This window comes from Chelonia mydas, chromosome 2 (genome assembly GCF_015237465.2).
Source record: "Chelonia mydas isolate rCheMyd1 chromosome 2, rCheMyd1.pri.v2, whole genome shotgun sequence".
Taxonomy (NCBI): Eukaryota; Metazoa; Chordata; order Testudines; family Cheloniidae; genus Chelonia; species Chelonia mydas.
Genome location: NC_057850.1, coordinates 222,486,546 through 222,509,655, shown reverse-complemented (window position 1 = coordinate 222,509,655; position 23,110 = coordinate 222,486,546). Strand labels below are relative to the sequence as shown.

At 44.8% G+C, this 23,110-nt stretch overlaps 1 protein-coding gene across 1 annotated transcript in view; it reads right to left on the bottom strand.

The window, feature by feature from the left end:
* Positions 1-9,077, bottom strand: part of STAM (signal transducing adaptor molecule) — a 76,640-nt gene extending 67,563 nt beyond the window's left edge. The window contains exon 1 of the mRNA XM_037890792.2: positions 8,808-9,077. Within this exon, the coding sequence (XP_037746720.2) occupies positions 8,808-9,027 (220 nt within the window). The 5' untranslated portion in view covers positions 9,028-9,077. The remainder of the gene's footprint in view (positions 1-8,807) is intronic.
* Between the last annotated feature and the right edge of the window lie 14,033 nt (positions 9,078-23,110).

Genomic DNA, 23,110 nt, shown 5'->3' with positions numbered 1-23,110 from the left:
GAGCCTCAGGGCAAAAACTGCCTTCCTTGTGCCTATTCCTGAGTGGAAACCAAACCAACTTCTGCTAATTCTTGTCTTTAGTTGTCGATGCATCCATGTGCCAACGATTTTCAATAATTGTTCAGTGTGATCAAGCTTACAGTCTGATGCTGTTCACATTCTCTACCATTGTTAATCTTTGGTAGAGGAATGAAGATGGATCTTTCATTGTGGGAACTAGAAAGAGCACTCAAAAGTATAAAGTGAAGGAAAGGAGCTGGGGAGGTTCAAATGCTACAATTCCTGAATGGAGATTCAAAAACTTACCAGCTAAAACTTTGCAGTCGTATATATACTATATATATACATACATATACTATATATATACATACATATACATTTACATACACACACACTTCTGGATGACTTCCCAATAAATGTACTTTGTAAAACAGTACAACATTCTATTGGCCTTTTTATTGAGAATATATAATCTAGATTTGCAACTGCAGCTGGTCTGAATGTTTGTTTATAAATCAGACTCTGGAAAAAGGACAATTAACACTTCAAGCATACTGTTTAATGTCAATAAATCATCAATTCACTCATCCATAAACTTACTCACCATAACTAATACAAGTCATTACTTAATCATGATAAAAATAAATGCCTGCGATCATCAATAGTAAAATCCCACCACAAGTGTAAAAAAGCCTCTAAGAACTCCTTGCCATAAAACCACCAAAACAACATGAAATTTCTCTAGCAACATACATTAGAGCAAAGAGCAGTTGTAGTTTGGGCAGCAAGCATACTAGTATGCTATGCTAATTTAAGTTAGCAGCCTCAAGTGCAACACCTTGTCCAAACTACTGGCTCCTCACTCTATTGTTCACTAAGGACCTCACTTTTGCATCCATCTATTAAGCAAAATGCAGCACATCGATATAGTTGCTGCACTAGTAACCAACTGTCATGCTAAGTTGGATATCACCATCTTGCTTTCAATCTCCCAAAACCACACTCCACTACCGTCTTGCAGATACCAAATGTACAGTTGAATCTGCATCTCTCAGGAATGGAGCAAAAATTGATATTAAGGTCCTTCAGAAAATTAGTAAGGATAAAGACATAAATGTCAATGTTTTTCATTGGGATAGAGTCCCCCACTGTACAAGTCCAGAATTTTGTTTCCGTAAATTCTGGCATCATACACTTTGCCTAGCCACCCTGTGTACTCATACAGGAATCTCCCACAGTGATTTACTAAGGCTTGCATCTGCACTGAGTAGTACCCTTTTCTGTTAACATACTCCTGAATTTGTTGATGGTGCAGGTACAGACAGATCAAAAAACGAGCATTTAGATTCTATCAAGAGATATTGCACACTTTGGGAATCAGAACTGATTAAATCATAGAAATGTAGGGCAGCAAGGGACCTCATTAGGTCATCGTGTCCAGTCCTCTGCACTGAGGCAGGGCTAAGGATTATCTCTAGACCATCCCCCACAGGCGTTGGTCTAACTTGTTCTTAAAAACCTTGGCAGGTTTTTTCCTAATGTCTAACCTAAATCTCACTTGCTGCAATTTAACCCCATTACTAACTTGTCCTGTCCTCGGTGGGTAAGGAGAATAGTATATCACCCTCTCTTTACAACAACCTTTTCAGTACTTGAAGTCTTATGTCCCCTTTCAGCGGTCCCTTTTACAGACTAAACAAACCCAGGTGTTTCAATCTTTCCTTATAAACCATGTTTTCTGGACCTTTAATTTTTTTTCTCTCCTCTGGACTTTCTCCAATTTATCCACATCCTTCCCAAAATGTGGTACTCAGAACTGGACGCAGTACTTCAGCTGAAACCTTATCAGTGCTGAGTAGAGTGGAAGAATTAATTCTCATGTCTTGCTTACAACACTCCTGCTAATACAGCCAGAATGATGTTTGCTTTTTTTGCAACAGCAATACATTGTTGATTCATATTTAGTTTATGATCCACTATAACCTCTAGATCCTTTTTCTGCGGTACTCCTTCCTCAGTAGCCATTTCCATTTTGTATTTATACAATTGATTATTCCTTCCTAAGCATAGTATTTTGTATTTATCCTTATTGAATTTTATCCTATTTATTTCAGACCTTTTCTCCAGTTTGTCAAGATCATTTTGAATTCTAATGCTGTCTTCTTAAGTGCCTGCAATCGCTCTTGGCTTGGTATTGTCTGCAGACTTTACTAGTGTACCCTCTCTGCCGTTACCCAAATCATTTATGAAGATACTGAAAAGAATCAGACCCAGGACAGCTCCCTGAGGGAGCCCCCTCAATATGCCCTTTCAACATGACTGTGAATCATTGATACTCTCAGAGCTTTACAACCAGTGGTCTTCCCTCCTCTCCCACCTTATAGTAGGTGTGCCTAAACTATATTTCCCTAGTTTGGTTGTGAGAAGGTCATGTGAGAGAGTATCAGAAGCCTTACTAAAATCAAGATATCTGCTGCTTCCCCCTATCCCAGGGGTGGCCAACCTGAGCGCAAGAAGGAGCCAAAATTTACCAATGTACATTGCCAAAGAGCCACAGTAATACATCAGCAGCCCCCCTTCAGCTCCCCTCCCAGCGCCTCCTGCCCACTGGCAGCCCCGCCAATCGGCACCTCCCCCTCCCTCACTTCACCTCCTGATCAGCTGTTTCGTGACATGCAGAAGGCTCTGGGGGAGAGGGGGAGAAGCAAGGGCATGGCAGGCTCAGGGGAGAGAGCGTGAATGAGTGGAGTGGGGGCAGGGTCTGTGGCAGAGCCACGGTTGAGCAGTGAGCACCCCCTGGCACACTGGAAAGTTGGCACCTGTAGCTCCAGCCCCAGAGTCAGTGCCTATTAAAGGAGCCGCATACAAACTTCTAAAGAGCCGCATGTGGCTCCGGAGCCACAGGTTGGCCGCCCCTGCCCTATCCAAAAGGCCCATTACCCTGTCAAAGAAGGATATTAGGTTGGTTTGACATGATTGGTTCTTGAGAAATCCATGCTGTTACTTATCACCTTATTTTCTTCTCGTTGTTTACAAACTGACCTATTATTTGCTCCATTATCTTTCCAGGTACCAAAATTAAGCTGACTGGTCTCTAATTCCCTGGGTTGTCCTTATTCCGCTTTTTATAGCTAGGTACTATATTTGCCCCGTTCTGGCCCTCAGGTATATCTTCCATCCTCCATGAGTTCTCAAAGATAATTGCTAATGGCTCAAAGATCTCTTCAGCCAGCTCCTTAAGTATTCTAGAATGTATTTCACCAGGCCTTGCTGATTTGCAGACATCTAACTTATCTAAATAATTCTTAACTTGTTCTTTCCCTAGCTAGTTTCAGACCCCATTTACATTGATGTTTACTATGTTAGTCATTCGATCACTACTAACCTTTTTGATGAAAACTGAAACAAAAAAGGGGCTTTTAATACATTGGCCACTGCTGTGTTTTCTCTTATTGTCTTTCCCTCCCCATTAAGTAATGGGCCTACTCTGTCCTTGGTCTTCCTCTTGCTTCCAATATATTTGTAAAATGTTTTCTTGTTACCCTTTACGTCCCTAGCTAATTTAATTGGGGGTGGCGTGCTTTCTTGGGGGGGGGAGGTCTGTTTTTGTCCTTAGCCGTCCTAATTTCTTTCCTATATGCTTGTGTTATTGTTTTTATATTAATTCCTTGTAATTTGACCTAGTTTCCACTTTTGTATGACTCTTTTTGAGTTTCAGGTCACTGAAGATATCTTCATTAACCAGGGTGGTCGCTTACCATACTTTCTATCTTTCCTTCGCATTGGGATAGTTGGTTCTTGTGCCCTTAATATATTTTTAAAAACTGCCAACTCTCCGGCTCGCTTTTTTCCCTTAGACTTGCTTCCCATGGGATCTTACCTCCCAATTCCCTGAATTTGCAAATGTCTGCCTTCCTGAAGTCTATTGTCCTTATTCTGCTATTTTCCCTCCTACCATTTCTTAGAATCACGAACGCTATCATTTCATGATCATTTTCACCCAAGCTGCCTTCCACCTTCAAATTTTCAACCAGTTTCTCCCTCTTTGCCAGAATCAAATCTAGAACAGTCTCTCCACATTGCATTTTCACCTTCTGTAATAAAAAATTGTCTCTAGTACATTCCAAGAACTTACTGAATAGTCTGTGCCCTGCTGTATTATTTCCCAACAGACGTCTGCCGAGATTTCAGTAAGGCATTTGATACAGTTCCACATGGGAAATTATTTGTTAAATTGGAGAAGATGGGGATTAATATGAGAACTGAAAGGTGGATAAGGAACTGGTTAAAGGGGAGACAAGTTGTACTGAAAGGTGAACTGTCGGGCTGGATGGAGGTTACTAGTAGAGCTCTTCAGGGATCGGTCTTGGAACCTATCTTATTTAACATTTTTATTAATGACTTTGGCACAAAAGTGGAGTATGTTAATAAAATCTGTGGATTACACAAAATTGAGAGGTATTGCAAATACGAAGGAGGACTGGAATATCGTACAAGAACATCTGGATGACTTTGAAAACTAGAGTAATAGAGATGGGATGAAATTTTATAGTGCAAAGTGCAAGGTCATGTACTTTGGGATTAACAAGAACTTCTTTTGCTATAAGATGGGGATTTATCAATTGGAAGTGACAAAGAAGGAGAAAGACCAGGGTGTATTGGATGATCACAGGAAGACTATGAGCTGTCAATGTGATGCAACTGTGTAAAAGGCTAATGCAGTCCTAGGATACATCATGTGAGGTATTTCCAGTAGAGAGACAGGGAAGTGTTAGTTCCATTGTACAAGGCACTGGTGATACCTCATCTGAAATACTATGTGCAATTCTGGTCTTCCATGTTTAAGAAAGATGAATTCAACCTGGAAGAGGTGCAGAGAAGGGGCTACTAGGATGATCAGAGGAATGGAAAACCTACCTTTGAGAGGAAACTCAAAGAGCTTGGCTTGTTTAGCCTGACCAAAAGAATGTTGAGGGGAGAAATGATTGCTCTGTATACATACATGAGAGGGATAAATACCAGGGAGGGAAAGTAGTTATTTAAGTTAATCACCAATGTTGACACAAGAACAAATGGCTATAAACTGGCCATCGATAACTTTAGGCTGGAAATAAGATGGTTTTTGACCATCAGAGGAGTGAAGTTCTGGAACAGCCTTCCAAGCAGCTGGCTTTAAAAAACCTAACTGGCTTTAAGACTGAGCTTGATAAGTTTATGGAGACGAAGGTATGATGAGACTGCCTACAACAGCATGCAGCCAATCTGCATCTGCTATTAGCAATATCTCCAAAGGCCGATGATGGGACACTAGCTGGGGAGGGCTCTGAGTTACTACAGAGAATTATTTCCCAGGTGTCTGGCTGCTGGGTCTTGCCTACATGCTCAGGGTCTAACTGATCAACATATTTGGGGTTGGAAAGGAATTTCCTCCCACGTCAGATTGGCAGAAACCCTGGGGGGGTTTCACCCTTCTCTGCAGCATGGGGTACGGGTCACTTGCAGGTTAAACTAGTGGACAAAAGTGAATTCTCTGTAACTCGAAGTCTTTAAATCATGATTTGAGCATTTCAGTAACGCAGCCAGAGGTTATGGGTCTATTACAGGAGTGGGTGGGTGAGGTTCTGTGGCCTGCAATGCATAGGAGGTCAGGTTAGAGGATTATGATGGTCCCTTCTGGCCTTAAAGTATATGAGTAGTCTTTGTAGTTGAAGTCCCCCATCACCACCAAAACCTGTGCTTTGGATGATTCCTTGTGCTTAAGTAAATTTGTGTGTCACCTGTGTGGCCAAACTTCATCACAGTATGTCAGTCATGCCTGACACAAGGTGTGCTGCCTAGCAGCATCTTCACTACCTGAAAGGAGCATGCCACAAACATGAGATGCTCTACACCAGCGGTTCTCAAACTGTGGGTCAGGACCCCAAAGTCGGTTGGGAACCCATTTTAATGGGGTCGCCAGGGCTGGTCTTAGACTTGCTGGGGCCTGGAGCCGAAGCCCCACTGCACGGGGCCAAAGCCCGAGACTCACAGCTCTGGGGCTGAAGCCCAAGCCCCACCACCCCAGCCCGTGGAGCTTGGGCTTTTGCCCCCAAATCTGGAGCAGTGGGGCTCGGGTGCGGTCAGGCTGCGGTTTTCCTTCCTCGGGTCATGTAGTAATTTTTGTTGCCAGATCGGGATCACAATGTAATGAAGTTTGAGAACGCCTACGCTACACCAACAGAGCAGGCAGGCAAATAACGAGGCTGCTATAATGAGGCACTCTTTTGTTAACAGGATGTATGTTCCTTCCCGTTGATCATGGATGGCATTTAGAAAACAGGGAGCTTGCCAGCAAGCACCTGGATGACAAAAGTCCAGCACCAGATAATATGTTGCAGGCATGAGAAAAGTCAAACAGGGAGGTATTCCTGTCTTGCTGCTGGGTTTTCCTGCACAGACTTGTGTAAGTGTCAGAAGTGTGAGAACACTCACAAAAATGCTGCTGAACCTGTCATTCACAATGACGATGTGTCCAACGAGAGAGATTTTGTATGTAGACTGTCAGAGTGGGAAATAAAAATGTATTTTACTCAGGGAATAAGCACTACAGTGCCAAGAGCAATACACAGTTCAAAATGAACACTAGATTTGAATAAGAAAATAAAATGTTGATTTATACAGATAATCACATCAATTCATACCAATCCAGATAAGCTGTCACTGTCTTAAAAATATGTAAGAAACAAATGTCATATACAAGAGGATTCTAGTAAAAAGGTTTGTGTTCTTCTTTTCTCAGTGCTGTTGCTGAGAAAAATATACTGGCTGTCAAATAAAATAGTAATATTTTAGGTATTTGCATAGAAAAAATCCATCAAATGTATTAAATTTATAATTTATCATTAAATGTATCAGTGAGGCTGGTATACAAACACTTCTCTTAAGGGAAAATAGCAAAATGGTCCAGCCTACAGTAAAAGGTTAGTATTGCCATTACAAACAAATTATGGGGTCGGGTAATACTTGCTATACTTGCTACCAAAAGATAGACATGGTAATTTATTGCACATTATCTGTTAGACTGATAATTGTAGAAAATATTGATGCATAAAACATCCCAGCAGGGCAAGAATTTTTAGTTCTTTCATATATTTTATTGCCCATAAATAAATAATTTTCACTCAAATTGGCTGTTTGCAATATTTTTTTCTTGTGTATGACTTCTAAGTTTCTCTGTCCATTCAGTTCTGCCTTTAATACCATTTCCATATACATTACAATCATTTTCAGCCAACTTGGGCCTTTAAAGGGCAAATATTAATGAATTATGGACAAGAACCCTTTGTCAGTATAGTGTCAAATTGTAACTTTGGACGCGCCATGACAGAAAAATCCAGGGTTTCTGGGGGAGAACTTTTAACATGTCTCTCAGGCTATTGGTTATATAAATCTGCAGAGAGTATGTAGTGTCCCGCCAAGCTCATTTTCTAAACACAATAACTGGTCTCACCGTACTGCCTTCCAAAAAATTACATTTTCCCATAATTCCCCCTTGATTCAAGAAGGCCTTTCAAAGCTTCCCAGAAGACAATGCTGTGCCAGTAGGTACCTAGAAAGGAAGTGATGGAGTATAGTGCCTCTGTGGATGTGGGGCAAAAATCGCACCTGAAATAATGTGACGACTGTGATCACACTGAACCTTTAGTACAATAGTACCAATATAGGTACCGATTCATTTATCAATAATTCTGTTCTCTAGTTCTAAAACCGCAGTCTGTGAAACATTTGCTTGTGGTTCCCAGAAAGCTGACCGATTATAAGGTGGAGGTGTCTGGGGAAGTGGGAGAGTTAATGGGAGCATTGAATTTTGAAGTCATACTAATATATACAAAATGAATCATTAATTTGTAGTTTATAAGTCCTAAACACAAAAAGTGATGAGTACTGAAGAAACTTGATCCCTGAAATATATTTCATATTTAATAGCACAGGTTTTTTTAGATCACGAGTGGCTTTACTTGCTTATCAAAAGAAGATGAACCAGAGATCTCCACCTTTAAAGCAGCTAGATCACTGACAGTGTCATTGTCTTTAAAAGTGTAATTGCCTTTACGTTAACTTACCTGTGTAACATAGTACTGAAAAATTTGAAGCTAATCACTGATAAGAAACCAACCACACAAAAAATCAAATGGGCAGGCAGAAAATAACTTCAGATCATGTATATGTAACTTTACATTTTGGAAAAAGAAAAAGGAGGACTTGTGAAACCTTAGAGACTAACAAATTTATTTGAGCACAAGCTTTCGCGAGCTACAGCTCACTACATACATCCGATGAGCTGTTTGAGTCACGTCAGGCAGATACCAACGCCTCGCTGTCCACAGCGCTCTCACCAGTGAGCATTTCCGTCCCCTTTGTGTGCGTGTCTCTGTCCCTCGTGACGGAGTGCGGCCCCTGAGAGCGCAGCGGCACTGCCAGCAAGGCTCAGCACAGCCCACCCTCGTGCCTGCCCCTTGGTCCCAGCTGTCTCTGCCCCTCCCCCAGAAAACAAAGCCCTCAACAGCAGGGGCTCGCGCGGGGTGGGCTGGCAAAACAAGTTTGAGGCGAGGAGCGGGGGGCAACTCAGAGCGTGGGGAAGGGGCGCACCAGGGCGGATGGTGGCAGACCCGGGGGCAGGCAGCACAGACGGACAGCAGAGTGGGGAGTGCCCGACGCCAGGGGGCAGGCGGCGAGAGCGTTGGGTACCAGACAGCAAGGGCCGGGCGGGGGGCTGGGCGCCCGGCAGCAGGGGCCGGGCCGGGGCCGCTCGTGTCTCTGCCACTTACCCACATCCTGGTCAAAGGGGTTGGTGGCGAAGAGCGGCATCTCGGGTCCGCGCGCTGGGGGTGGGGAACAGCCTCTCCCTCCCCTCCCGGTGGCGGGGTACGGTGTGTGGCGTGCGAGTGCGATGGAGGGGCGGGGGAAGGGGACTCTCCGCGGCGGCCTCAGCTCCTCCTCCCTGTCAGGGCATAGCTCAGGAGCCACCCCTCCGTGCTCGCAGAGCATGCCGGGGAAAACAGGGATGCCCACTCCAATGCCTGACCCGAAGACGCCCCTCAGCGCAGGCACGAAGGGCTGGGAGGGGCTCTGCCCTCCCGCTGTGTGATAACCCCGGTGCTTTCACTGCCCCTGCCTCCCCAGGATGGGTCGTTGGATGGGGCGGTGGGTCAGCCAGCAGAGGAGGCCCCTCAGGCGCTCTCAGGGCAGCTATGCCCCTGACAGGCGGTGACTGACACCCCCCCCGTCAGACTGGAGCAAGTGGGAGCCGGGACTTTGCACCTGCTGGCAAGTGGCCCAGGCAGGGGCGCCTTCCAGCGGGACAGTCCCACGCGCGGGGTGCTGTCCCTTTAAGGCGTCGGGAGGGAGAGGGGCTTGTCCCCTCCCCGCTAGCGGCTCCCGGGCCCTGCGGCGTCCCCCGCAGCACCCGCTCCCAGGCCCCGCGTGTCCAGGGGGGCAGCTGGCGCATCTCAGCCCCGCATCGTAGGAACCACGGCGGCGGCCCCGTGACTGCTGATGCTGACCTGATTTGCACGAGGGATGGGGATGGGGGCACGAGGCTGGACCGGGCCCTGCCCTTTGTACCACATTGCTGCGGGGGCCGCCGCGTGCTGTGGGCGGAGGGAGCAGCAGCCCCAGAGCCGAGGGCTTGGCAGATGAGGGGCCCCAGGAAGCCTCAGCCCCTGAGCTCCGCTGCCCCCGCTGCCTGGCTTCGGCCCCCCGCTGCTCCACCGTCCTGCCCCAAAATGGCTTCTACCTGCTCCGTGCCTGCCAGCATCCCCATCTGCTCCCACTGCTGCGGGGGGGGCGATGTGAGAGAGATCACGGACTTTTTCTCACTGTGAAGAATGGCATCTGCGGAGCTGCACCAAACTTGGCGGCTGTGATTAAGTCGCCCCTTAAGTCCCCCAACTTCATCCAATTCTGTCTGCCCCAGGGCAAGCAATTCAGTGTTGTAGGGGCAAGGGGCAAGTAAAATATTAAAAGAAACATCCTCGTCCCCCCTTTCTTTGCTGCTGCCCCAAATGGTGAGTGAGTCTCTGGTATGTTTTCCGTCTTTAATTTTCAAGGCTTCCCTGTGGATTGGGCTGATCTAACACTACTGCTGTTAACTCTCTCACATCTTATAAATGAGGAAATTAAGGATGGGTTTCAGGGTGGTGACACTGATAGATTATTCCTCAATACAGTATGTATTTATAAATAAACCTGGATTGGCCAGTTAACCATGTGGATTTATATGTAAATACACATTATTCATAAGAACAGCCATACTAGGGTCAGACCAAACGTCCATCAAGCCCAGTATCCTGTCCTTTGACAGTGGCCAATGAATGGTGCCCCAAAGGGAATGAACTGACAGGTTATCATCAAGTCATCCATGCCCTGTCACCCAATCCCATCTTCTGGCAAACAGAGGCTAGAGACACCATTCTTGCCCATCCTGGCTAATAGCCATTAATCCACCTATCTTCCATGAATCTATCTAGCTCCCTTTTGAGCCCCGTTATAGTATTGGCCTTCACAACACCCTCTGGCAAGGAGTTCCAGAGGTTGACAGTGTGTTGCATGAAAAAATACTTTCTTGTGTTTGTTTTAAAACTGCTACCTATTTATTTCTTTTGGTGGCCCCTTGTTCTTGTATTACGAGAAGGAGTAAATAACACTTCCTTATTTACTTTCTCTATACCACTCATGATTTTATAGATCTCTATCGTATTCCCCCTTAGTCACCTCTTTTCCAAATTGAAAAGTCCCAGTCTTATTAATCTCTCCTCATATGGAAGCCGTTCTATACCCCTAATCATTTTTGTTGCCCTTTTCTGAACCTTTTCCAATTCCAATATATCTTTTTTGAGATGGGGCGACCACATCTGCATGCAGTATTCAAGGAGTGGGCATACCATGGATTTGTATAGAGGCAATATGATATTTTCTGTCTTATTATCTATCATTTTCTTGATGATTCCCAACATTCTGTTCGCTTTTTTGGCTGCCGCTGCACACTGAGTGGATGATTTCAGAGAACTATGCACAATGACTCCAAGATCTCTTTCTTGAGTGGTAACAGCTAACTTAGATCCCATCATTGTATATGTATAGTTAGGATTATGTTTTCCACTGTGCATTACTTTGCATTTATCAACATTAAATTTCATCTGCTGTTTTGTTGCCCAGTCACCCAGTTTTGTGAGATCCTTTTGTAGCTCTTCTCAGTCTGCCTGGGACTTAATGATCTTGAGTAGTTTTGTATCATCTGCAAATTTTGCCACCTCACTGTTTACCCCTTTTTCCAGATTGTTTATGAATATGTTAAATAGGACTGGGCCCAGTACAGACCCCTGGACGACACCACTATTTACCTCTCTCCATTCTGAAAACTGACCATTTATTCCTACCCTTTGTTTCTATCTTTTTACCAATCCATGAGAGAACCTTCCCTCTTAATAAAAGTATTGTTGTTTTTATGGTACTAAACATGCACATGATATGTAACCCGAAGACCAAATCTTGGTTTTTTTAACTTCATAGGAGTGGCCCCATCACGTCCAATGGAATTTATTCCATGAGCAGAATTTGGGTCACAGCATATGACACATTTCCTGCCTATCCCTACCATACAAAGCTCAGTCATTTTCTTTAAGGGCTATTAGGGCGGCATAATTAGTGAGCTAGAAAGAGAGTAAACAGTGGTGACAGAGTCATAAGAGAAGTATCTGTTCAGAAAGGATGGTGTTGACATATAAAAAAACAAAATAGCAACAAACATGGATTTAAAAAAGTTAAGATTTATATTAACTTTTGCAATACAGAAATATAATAGTTAAAATAAATGGGAAAAGCTATTATTTCCCTTCCCACTTGGTCAATATATTCATGACTTACTGATGTTGTCTCATATGCAACAGCCTTTCACAAAATCCTTCAGAAAAACTGCTAAAAAAAATCACCTTTCTTCTGCATAGGAAGATCTACAAGCCCTTGAGACAGGGACCTATTATATATTTGGCATACTTCATCTTTTATATAGTACTATTCATAGATATGCCACTATTTTATTAATAATAATGCTCAGTTAATTATCTATGCAGCTTAATCAGTTCCTGTTGTTTCTTAATTGCTCTGTGTGTTTACACATGTGACAAATTGCAGAACCATGTGCTACATGTATTTTTCATGTTTCTGACTGCCTCATCTTCTTTTCCACCCCTTAATCCATCTCCCCAGGACTTACTTTGATATTCCAAACCCTGGAGCAGCTTCATATAGCCACAACCTATAAAAACAACCTACCAGAGAAAGATTGCCTGCACATGTTACAGGAAAAAACTAGTTTTTCAGATTATTACAGGAACCATTTTTGTATCTCTGCTTTTAAAGCTAGGTCATGAGTTCAATTGTACGGGGCTAAGAGAAAGTAATTTTAAAAAAAGTTTTAAAAAATAGGCTAAAATAGTTTATGCATTTAAAAATGTTCTCCTTTTAAAGTACGGTTATCTTAGGCCTTTACTGGTCTAAAACAGAGTATTAGATCTCATTGAAGCAGGAAATCTCCTGAGTACAATAAAGCTCCTGTTTCCAAAACTAGAGGAAATTTCACATTTAGGGGAGAAAGAGCAATTATTTCTCTGAAAATTTGATTTTGCAATATATTTCAAGGCAATACTTACATTTTCCACCTGTTTTTTCCCTCATATAGTGTCACGGTTATTAAGTCATGCACATATCTTGATATTTGTTTTTAAATAACTTGAATGAAGGTTGATTCTTATTCTCACTGGTTTAGAAAACATGAAGGTTTTTGGAAACTTGTCTCAAATGCACATAATACTATGCTTTGACATCTTCAAGGATTCTTTAGAATCAACTAGAGCTGTCTGCTTTTAACGTGTTTTGCATATTATATACAGCAAAAAATGAAGGGTAGTTTTAGTAACAGACAGAAATTACCCTGGATCAAATTCTCTGCTGGTGCAACTCTTTGGGCTTCAGTAGAGTTAGCCATCAGACACTATGTCCCTCTATATTTGTTGATTTCACATTACAATCTAGTTTCAGTCCCAGCTTTATTTACAGTAGTAGCACAGTTATAAAATATTATTTTAAAAACAGATTTTTCTGTTTTGCAATTTGTAAAGGCATTTCTAAAGGAAACTTGAAGATATGTAATTTTTTGTAAGAGTTACACTTTTTAAAAAAAATTAAGTGAGCTCCCTTAAAAACTTTCCAGTTTTTCTTAGATTATTTGATCTCAATATTTACAGTATTCCCTGCACTTACTGTAGAGAGTATTTAGAGAATATTTTAAATACTATTTATTAAATAGGACAAAATCAGAAAGTTTTTAATGATGACCACTATAAATGTAGGCTTCATGAAATGTTCTAGGTTAATACCCTAGGGGACTGAAATCCTCTGTTTCACGTCATTGACAGTGCTTTAAAACCAGAGGGGATAAGTTGTTGCTCTAAGCATCATTTTTGATATACCTAGACTCCAGGAAAGCATGGAGTGCAGTCCAACTTATGCGATTTATATCTTCATTTTTGCAAGGTGGATAATTTTAGCACCATGCAGTTTACTGTGCGGTGATCTTGCAGATAAGACTTCAAAAAACAAAGTTGTGGCTGATCTGCATAAATATAAACCAACATGGCAGTTTAGTGATACTATTGCAGCATTCTGTGTGTTGGTTGGCTTCTATGCTCCACTTCAGAGATGGCTTCACTTTGGTGATATTTTATATATATGGTTTGGGAAGAGCTTTGGGATAAAAGAGGGGGTGTAAATTGTGAAATATATTAATTTTCAAAGTTCCCCATAGTAAAACTTTTACTGGGATCATTAAAACAGTGGGTAATATATCTCAACCCTGTTTTGAAGGACCATCAGTAGGCATGAGAGAGAAATTCAGTCTCCTTGGCTTTCTTGCCAAGATTGACAACAAATGTAAGTTATGAAAGATTTTTTTGGAATGTGGCAACCTGTCCATTATGAAATTGACTGAGATACCCAACTCATTTCACAAAAACCAATGAGTAGTCTTCCAATACTTACAACTTACAACAGTGCTATTAAACAATTTAGTCTTATAAAGCATAATTACTATAAAAACATTACACAGACAATACAAATAAGTATTTACAATTTATTTATTAACTTACAAAATGTGCTTTTCCACATGGCTCACAGGCAAACAAATCCATAGCCACATATGATTTAGTGATTTTCACTATGTTGCAGATCATGGCAGCTTGGAGCTTCATAGGAGCACCAGGAATAGAACTCAGATTCTCTAGCTTCAAAATCATAAGCACCTAGGCCTGTATGCACAAAAGGCGTTAGGCACCTAAGTCCCAGTTTTGGAACCACTCTGATGCACAAAACTCCCTCTGAACTTGTACACACCTAGGTTTTTGCAGTAAAAATTCCCTACGTGACTTTGTTTCGGCTCCTGAGCACACATACTGCTGCCTCCCTCTAGGTGCCTGTCTCCCACCTAAGTCCCAGAGTGATTCACAAACCAGAGGAAGATAAGTATTCAGTCACCTAAGCAGCATGCATGGCCTAATTCAATAGGCATGCTTAGAGACCATCTAGTTGATTAGGCCCTTCAGGTGAGTTCACACAAAACAGCCCAAGGTGGACCTCCCTTATAACTTTTAGCACAGTGGGTAGGATACTCACCTGGGATGTGGGAGACACCCAGGTCAAGTCGCCCCATCCACCTAAGATGAGTATCACCACTCACATGCCTGCTTTAACTGTTGAGCTATGGGAAATTCTGTTGTGAGGTTTCCTCAATCTGTTGAAGTTGTTGCACTCTGGATAGCTAATTAAAGAGGCATTGGAGCAGGGGGACCAGATCCTGGGTCTTCCTTCTCAGCTGAGTGCTCAAACTATCAGGCTACAGAGTTAATCTCATACCTATCGTTTCTCTCAAATAACTTCTCTTCCTCCTCATCTCCGCTGCTTGTTAAAAAGCATAAGCACCTAATGCCAAGAGAGGGTTTATAGCTGAGAATCCCAAAAACAGATTGATGCCTCCCTGCAGCTGAGAGAGGGGCAGGGCTTATCACATACCCCTCTTGTCACCATCTCCCATTGGCTAGCTTAGGCAGCTCCCTGCCTAGCATGCTGGCTTTTGTGAATTGCAGACTAACGGTACAAAAAGAAAGAAAAAGAAAATAAAAAAAACAGCTGTAGCTGCAAGTCTCAGAGCCAGGGACAGATTAATCTTTTGTGGGCTCTGCCCTGGTCTACACTAAGACTTTAGGGCGAATTTAGCAGCATTAAATCGATGTAAACCTGCACCCGTCCACACAATGAAGCCTTTTATTTCGACTTAAAGGGCTCTTAAAATCGATTTCCTTACTCCACCCCTGACAAGTGGATTAGCGCTTAAATCGGCCTTGCCGGGTCGAATTTGGGGTACTGTGGACACAATTCGACGGTATTGGCCTCCGGGAGCTATCCCAGAGTGCTCCATTTTGACCGCTCTGGACAGCACTCTCAACTCAGATGCACTGGCCAGGTAGACAGGAAAAGAACCGCGAACTTTTGAATCTCATTTCCTGTTTGGCCAGCGTGGCAAGCTGCAGGTGACCATGCAGAGCTCATCAGCAGAGGTGACCATGATGGAGTCCCAGAATCGCAAAAGAGCTCCAGCATGGACCGAACGGGAGGTACGGGATCTGATCGCTGTATGGGGAGAGGAATCCGTGCTATCAGAACTCCGTTCCAGTTTTTGAAATGCCAAAACCTTTCTCAAAATCTCCCAGGACATGAAGGACAGAGGCCATAACAGGGACCCGAAGCAGTGCCGCGTGAAACTGAAGGAGCTGAGGCAAGCCTACCAGAAAACCAGAGAGGCGAACGGCCGCTCCGGGTCAGAGCCCCAAACATGCCGCTTCTATGATGAGCTGCATGCCATTTTAAGGGGTTCAGCCACCACTACCCCAGCCGTGTTGTTTGACTCCTTCAATGGAGATGGAGGCAATACGGAAGCAGGTTTTGGGGACGAAGAAGATGATGATGATGATGAGGTTGTAGATAGCTCACAGCAAGCAAGCGGAGAAACCGGTTTTCCCGACAGCCAGGAACTGTTTCTCACCCTGGACCTGGAGCCAGTACCCCCCGAACCCACCCAAGGTTGCCTCCTGGACCCAGCAGACGGAGAAGGGACCTCTGGTGAGTGTACCTTTTAAAATACTATACATGGTTTAAAAGCAAGCATGTGAAAGGATTACTTTGCCCTGGCATTCGCGGCTCTCCTGGATATACTCCCAAAGCCTTTGCAAAAGGTTTCTGGGGAGGGCAGCCTTATTGCGTCCTTTATGGTAGGACACTTTACCACTCCAGGCCAGTAACACATACTCGGGAATCATTGTACAACAAAGCATTGCAGTGTATGTTTGCTGGCGTTCAAACAACATCCGTTCTTTATCTCTCTGTGTTATCCTCAGGAGAGTGAGATATAATCCATGGTCACCTGGTTGAAATAAGGTGCTTTTCTTCAGGGGACACTCAGAGGAGCCCATTCCTGCTGGGCTGTTTGCCTGCGGCTGAACAGAAATGTTCCCCGCTGTTAGCCACAGGGAGGGGGGAGGGTTGAGGGGGTAGCCTCGCGGTAGGGGGAGGCAAAATGCGACCTTGTAACAAAAGCACATGTGCTATGTATGTAATGTTAACAGCAAGGTTTACCCTGAAAGAGTGTAGCCAGTGTTGTATAAAATGTGTCTTTTTAAATACCGCTGTCCCTTTTTTTTTCTCCACCAGCTGCATGTGTTTCAATGATCACAGGATCTTCTCCTTCCCAGAGGCTAGTGAAGATTAGAAAGAAAAAAAAACACACTCGAAATGAAATGTTCTCCGAGCTCATGCTGTCCTCCCACACTGACAGAGCACAGACGAATGCGTGGAGGCAAATAATGTCAGAGTGCAGGAAAGCACAAAATGACCGGGAGGAGAGGTGGCGGGCTGAAGAGAGTAAGTGGCGGGCTGAAGAGAGTAAGTGGCGGGCTGAAGAGAGGGCTGAAGCTCGAATGTGGCGGCAGCGTGATGAGAGGAGGCAGGATTCAATGCTGAGGTTGCTGGAGGACCAAACCAGTATGCTCCAGTGTATGGTTGAGCTGCAGCAAAGGCAGCTGGAGCACAGACTGCCACTACAGCCCTTGTGTAACCAACCGCCCTCCTCCCCAAGTTCCATAGCCTCCACACCCAGACGCCCAAGAACGCGGTGGGGGGGCCACCGGCCAACCAGCCACTCGGCCACAGAGGATTGCCCCAAAAAAAGAAGGCTGTCATTCAATAAATTTTAAAGTTGTAAACTTTTAAAGTGCTGTGTGGCATTTTCCTTCCCTCCTCCACCACCCCTCCTGGGCTACCTTGGTAGTCATCCCCCTATTTGTGTGATGAATGAATAAAGAATGCATGAATGTGAAGCAACAATGACTTTATTGCCTCTGCAAGCGGTGATCGAAGGGAGGAGGAGAGGGTGGTTAGCTTACAGGGAAGTAGAGTGAACCAAGGGGCGGGGGGTTTCATCAAGGAGAAACAAAGAGAACTTTCACACCGTAGCCTGGCCAGTCATGAAACTGGTTTTCAAAGCTTCTCTGATGCGTACCGCGCCCTCCTGTGCTCTTCTAACTGCCCTGGTATCTGGCTGCGCGTAACCAGCAGCCAGGCGATTTGCCTCAACCTCCCACCCCGCCATAAACGTCTCCCCCTTACTCTCACAGATATTGTGGAGCACACAGCAAGCAGTAATAACAGTGGGAATATTGGTTTCGCTGAGGTCTAAGCGAGTCAGTAAACTGCGCCAGCGCGCCTTTAAACATCCAAATGCACATTCTACCACCATTCTGCACTTGCTCAGCCTGTAGTTGAACAGCTCCTGACTACTGTCCAGGCTGCCTGTGTACGGCTTCATGAGCCATGGCATTAAGGGGTAGGCTGGGTCCCCAAGGATACATATAGGCATTTCAACATCCCCAACAGTTATTTTCTGGTCTGAGAATAAAGTCCCTTCTTGCAGCTTTTGAAACAGACCAGAGTTCCTGAAGATGCGAGCGTCATGTACGTTTCCCGGCCATCCCACGTTGATGTTGGTGAAACGTCCCTTGTGATCCACCAGAGCTTGCAGCACTATTGAAAAGTACCCCTTGCGGTTTATGTACTCGCCGGCTTGGTGCTCCGGTGCCAAGATAGGGATATGGGTTCCGTCTATGGCCCCACCACAGTTAGGGAATCCCATTGCAGCAAAGCCATCCACTATGACCTGCACATTTCCCAGGGTCACTACCCTTGATATCAGCAGATCTTTGATTGCGTGGCTACTTGCATCACAGCAGCCCCCACAGTAGATTTGCCCACTCCAAATTGATTCCCAACTGACCGGTAGCTGTCTGGCATTGCAAGCTTCCACAGGGTTATCGCCACTCGCTTCTCAACTGTGAGGGCTGCTCTCATCTTGGTATTCATGCGCTTCAGGGCAGGGGAAAGCAAGTCACAAAGTTCCATGAAAGTGCCCTTACGCATGCGAAAGTTTCGCAGCCACTGGGAATCGTCCCAGACCTGCAACACTATGCGGTCCCACCAGCTGTGCTTGTTTCCCGAGCCCAGAATCGGCGTTCCACTGCATGAGCCTGCCCCATTAGCACCATGATGCCTACATTGGCAGGGCCCATGCTTTCAGAGAAATCTGTGTCCAGGTCCTGATCACTCACATGACCGCGTTGACGTCACCTCCTCGCCCGGATCGCTTTGCCAGGTTCTGGTGCTGCATAGACTGCTGGATAATGCGTGTGGTGTTTAATGTGCTCCTAATTGCCAAAGTGAGCTGAGCGGCCTCCATGCTTGCCTTGGTATGGCGTCCGCACAGAAAAAAGGCGCGGAATGATTGTCTGCCGTTGCTCTGACGGAGGGAGGGGCGACTGACGACACGGCTTACAGGGTTGGCTTCAGGGAGCTAAAATCAACAAAGGGGGTGGCTTTACATCAAGGAGTATTTCAGGCAGGACTTCACGGAGGGTTCCAATAAGAAATGGTGCACCTAAGTTATTGTTCTTATTGGAACAAGGAGGTTAGCCTGGCCTCTGATTGATACATGGCTAGATTTACCTCGCTGCACCTTCTCTGTGAGTGACTGAAGTGTGACCTAGAGAAATGAGTCCCCTAGATGGGGGAGGAGGCAAATGAGTACAAAACAAATCTGGTCTATTTCTTGTTTTGATCCACTCCATCTATCTTTTACATCTTTGGCTGGCAGCAGACGGTGCAGAAGGACTGCATGCCATCCACATCTCATGGCTGCTCTGCAGAAGATGGTACAGTACGACTGCTAGCCATCCTCATTTCTTGCCTGCCTGGCAGAAGATGGTGCAATATGACTGCTAGCCATCGTCATCTCTTGCCTGCCCGGCAGAAGATGGTACAATACGACTGCTAGCCATCGTCATCTCTTGCCTGCCCGGCAGAAGATGGTACAGTACGACTGCTAGCAATCCGTATTGCCTGCCTGCTCACCATAAGACGGTTCAATAGGACTGACTGCAGGACTAAAGAGAATGACCTGGTAAAGTCACTCCAAATTTAGTCCCTGCGCCCATGTCTGCCCAGGCCCTCCCAGCCGATGTGGCCAGGAGCACCTCGGACATGACGAGGACGGCTACCAGTCATACTGCACCGTCTGCTGCCAGAAGGCAATGGGTTGCTGCTGCTGTGTAGCAATGCCGTACCGCGTCTGCCAGCACCCAGGAGACATACGGTGACGGTTACCTGAGCGGGCTCCATGCTTGCGGTGGTATGGCGTCTGCACAGGTAACTCAGGAAAAAAGGCGCGAAACGATTGCCTGCCCTTGCCTTCACGGAGGGAGGGAGGGAACGGGGGCCTGACAATATGTACCCAGAACCACCCGTGACAATGTTTTAGCCCCATCAGAGTGCTCCATTGTGACTGCTCTGGACAGCACTCTCAACTCAGATGCACAATTGTTTGCCGTTGCTCTGACACAGGGAGGGGCGACTGAGGACACGGCTTACAGGGTTGGCTTCAGGGAGCTAAAATCAACAAAGAGGGTGGCTTTACATCAAGGAGTATTTCAGGCAGAACTTCACGGAGGGTTCCAATAAGAAATGGTGCACCTAAGTTATTGTTCTTATTGGAACAAGGAGGTTAGCCTGGCCTCTGATTGATACATGGCTAGATTTACCTCGCTGCACCTTCTCTGTGAGTGACTGCAGTGTGACCTAGAGGAATGAGTCCCCTAGACGGGGGAGGAAGGAAATGAGTACAAAACAAATCTGGTCTATTTCTTGTTTTGATGCACTCCATCTATCTTTTACATCTTTGGCTGGCAGCAGACGGTGCAGAAGGACTGCATGCCATCCACATCTCATGGCTGCTCGGCAGAAAACGGTACAATAGGACTGCTAGCAATCCATATTGCTTGCCTGCTCACCATAAGACGGTTCAATAGGACTGACTGCAGGACTAAGGAGAATGACCTGGTCAAGTCACCAAAAATTTAGTTCCTGAGCCCATGTCTGCCCAGGCGCTCCCAGCCGACGCGGCCAGTAGCACCTTGGACATGACAATGACGGCTACCAGTCGTATTGTACCATCTGCTGCCACAAGGCAATGGGTTGCTGCTGCTGTGTAGCAATGCAGTACCGCCTCTGCCAGCACCCAGGAGACATACAGTGACGGTTACCTGAGCGGGCTCCATGCTTGCTGTGGTATGGCGTCCGCACAGGTAACTCAGGAAAAAAGGCGCGAAACGATTGTCTGCCCTTACTTTCACTGAGGGAGGGAGGGAAGGGGGGACTGACGATATGTACCCAGAACCACCCGCGACAATGTTTTAGCCCCATCAGGCATTGGGATCTCAACCCAGAATTCCAATGGGCAGCGGCGACTGCGGGAACTGTGGGATAGCTACCCACAGTGCAACGCTCTGGAAGTCGACTCTAGCCTCGGTACTGTGGAAGCACTCCGCTGAGTTAATGCACTTAATGCACTTAGAGCATTTTCTGTGGGGACACACACACTCGAATATATAAAACCGATTTCTAAAAAAACGACTTCTATAAATTCGACCTTATTCCGTAGTGTAGACATACCCTCTGGTACCCAACAGTGGCCCTGTTCCCTGCTCCAAGGCCCCACCCTACTCGGCCTCTTCCCCCTGAGATCCCACCCACCACTTACACAGGGGAGAAGGGGCAGAGAGGAGCGAGAAGTGGGTGTGGCCTCAGGGGGAAGAGGCCAAGAAGACACCATTCTGAGTGTGGGCCCACCACCATTGTGCCATTATAAAGCCGGTACTGCTCAGAGCCCCCCTGGTGAAATGTCTCAGGCTTGCAGGGCTCACACTGCTGGGCTAAAAATAGTAGTGTAGACATTCAGTTTCAGGCTGGAGCCCAGGCTCTGAAACCCAGCAAGGTGGGAGGGTCTTGAAACCCAGGCTGCAGCACGAGTCTGAACATGTAGACATACCCTATGGTGCCAATCTCTTTCCATTCATTACATAGGAGTTTAGGCACTGAACTCAGGCATTGTGAATCAGTGATTTTCTAGGCTCCTAAAACTTAGATGTTATGATGCTCAATGTCACAATGCTTAACTCCTTGTGTGCATTCAGGTCTTACTGCTAAAGAAAATTTTCCATTAAGTGGTAGCACTGTCGAGGCTACGACATCCAGCTAAACAGTTCTGAATCCACTGTGGTGCAGATACACACACTATTCTCTTTTATATTACCTTAGTCAGACAAAACTTACCTGAGAATAGAAAAATACAGCCAAATGAAATCCTCCACCCTAGTGATTTTACAGAATGAACAGAAATTATATTCTCAAATTAGTCATGACTGAAATTAATAGTTATTAAAGACATATTTTTCCACTCTTATTGAATTTTACAATCCAGACCAAATTTGATTTGACAGCAATGAAATGTGCACATGTTGAAAGATGATTTGCCTCTGGAATAAACTGAAAAATAGATACAGTTTAAGGGATAATAATTTTCTCTGCACTGTTATATTTTCATAATATCTGCACTATATGCTCTAGCTGCTTAATTTTAAGTCACTTAAAATGGAGTGGAATTTTAAATACTTCAACATTCCACTTCTGTATGTTAAAGCCTTACATTGAAACAAAACGTTCACTACCCATTGGTTTGCAGGGAAATAAGAACATAAGAACAGCCATACTGGGTCAGACCAAAGGTCCATCTAGCCCAGAATCCTGTCTTCCAACAGTGGCCAATGCTAGGTGCCCCAGAGGGAGTGAACAGAACAGGTAATCATCAAGTGATCCATTCCTTGACTACCATTCCCAGCTTCTAGCAAACAGACGCTAGGGACACCAGCCCAGCCCATCCTGGCTAATAGTCATTGATGAACCTATCCTCCATGAACTTATCTAGTTCTTTTTTTAACCTGTTATAGTCTTGGCCTTCACAACATCCTCTGGCAAGGAGTTCCACAGGTTGACTGCGTTGAGTGAAAAAATACTTCCTTTTGTTTGTTTTAAACCTGCTGCCTATTCATTTGGTGACCCCGAATTCGTGTGTTATGAGAAGGAATGAATAACACTTCCTTATTTACTTTCTCGACAAGAGTCATGGTTTAATAGACCTATATCACATCCCCCTTTAGTCGTCTCTTTTCCAAGCTGAAAAGTCCCAGTTTTATTAATCTCTCCTCCTATGGAAGCCGTTCCATACCCCTAATAATTTTTGTTGCCCTTTTCTGAACCTTTTCAAATTCCAATATATCTTTTTTGCGATGGGGCAACCACATCTGCACGCAGTAGTCAAGATGTGGGCATACCATGGATTCATATAGAGGCAATATGATATTTTCTGTCTTATTATCTATTCCTTTCTTAATGATTCCCAACATTCTGTTTGCTTTTTTGATTGCCGCTGCACATTGAGTGAATGTTTTCAGAGAACTATCCACAATGACTCCAAGATCTGTTTCTTGAGTGGTAACCACTAATTTAGACCCCATCATTTTATATGTATAGCTGGAATTATGTTTTCCAATGTGCGTTACTTTGCATTTATCAACATTGAATT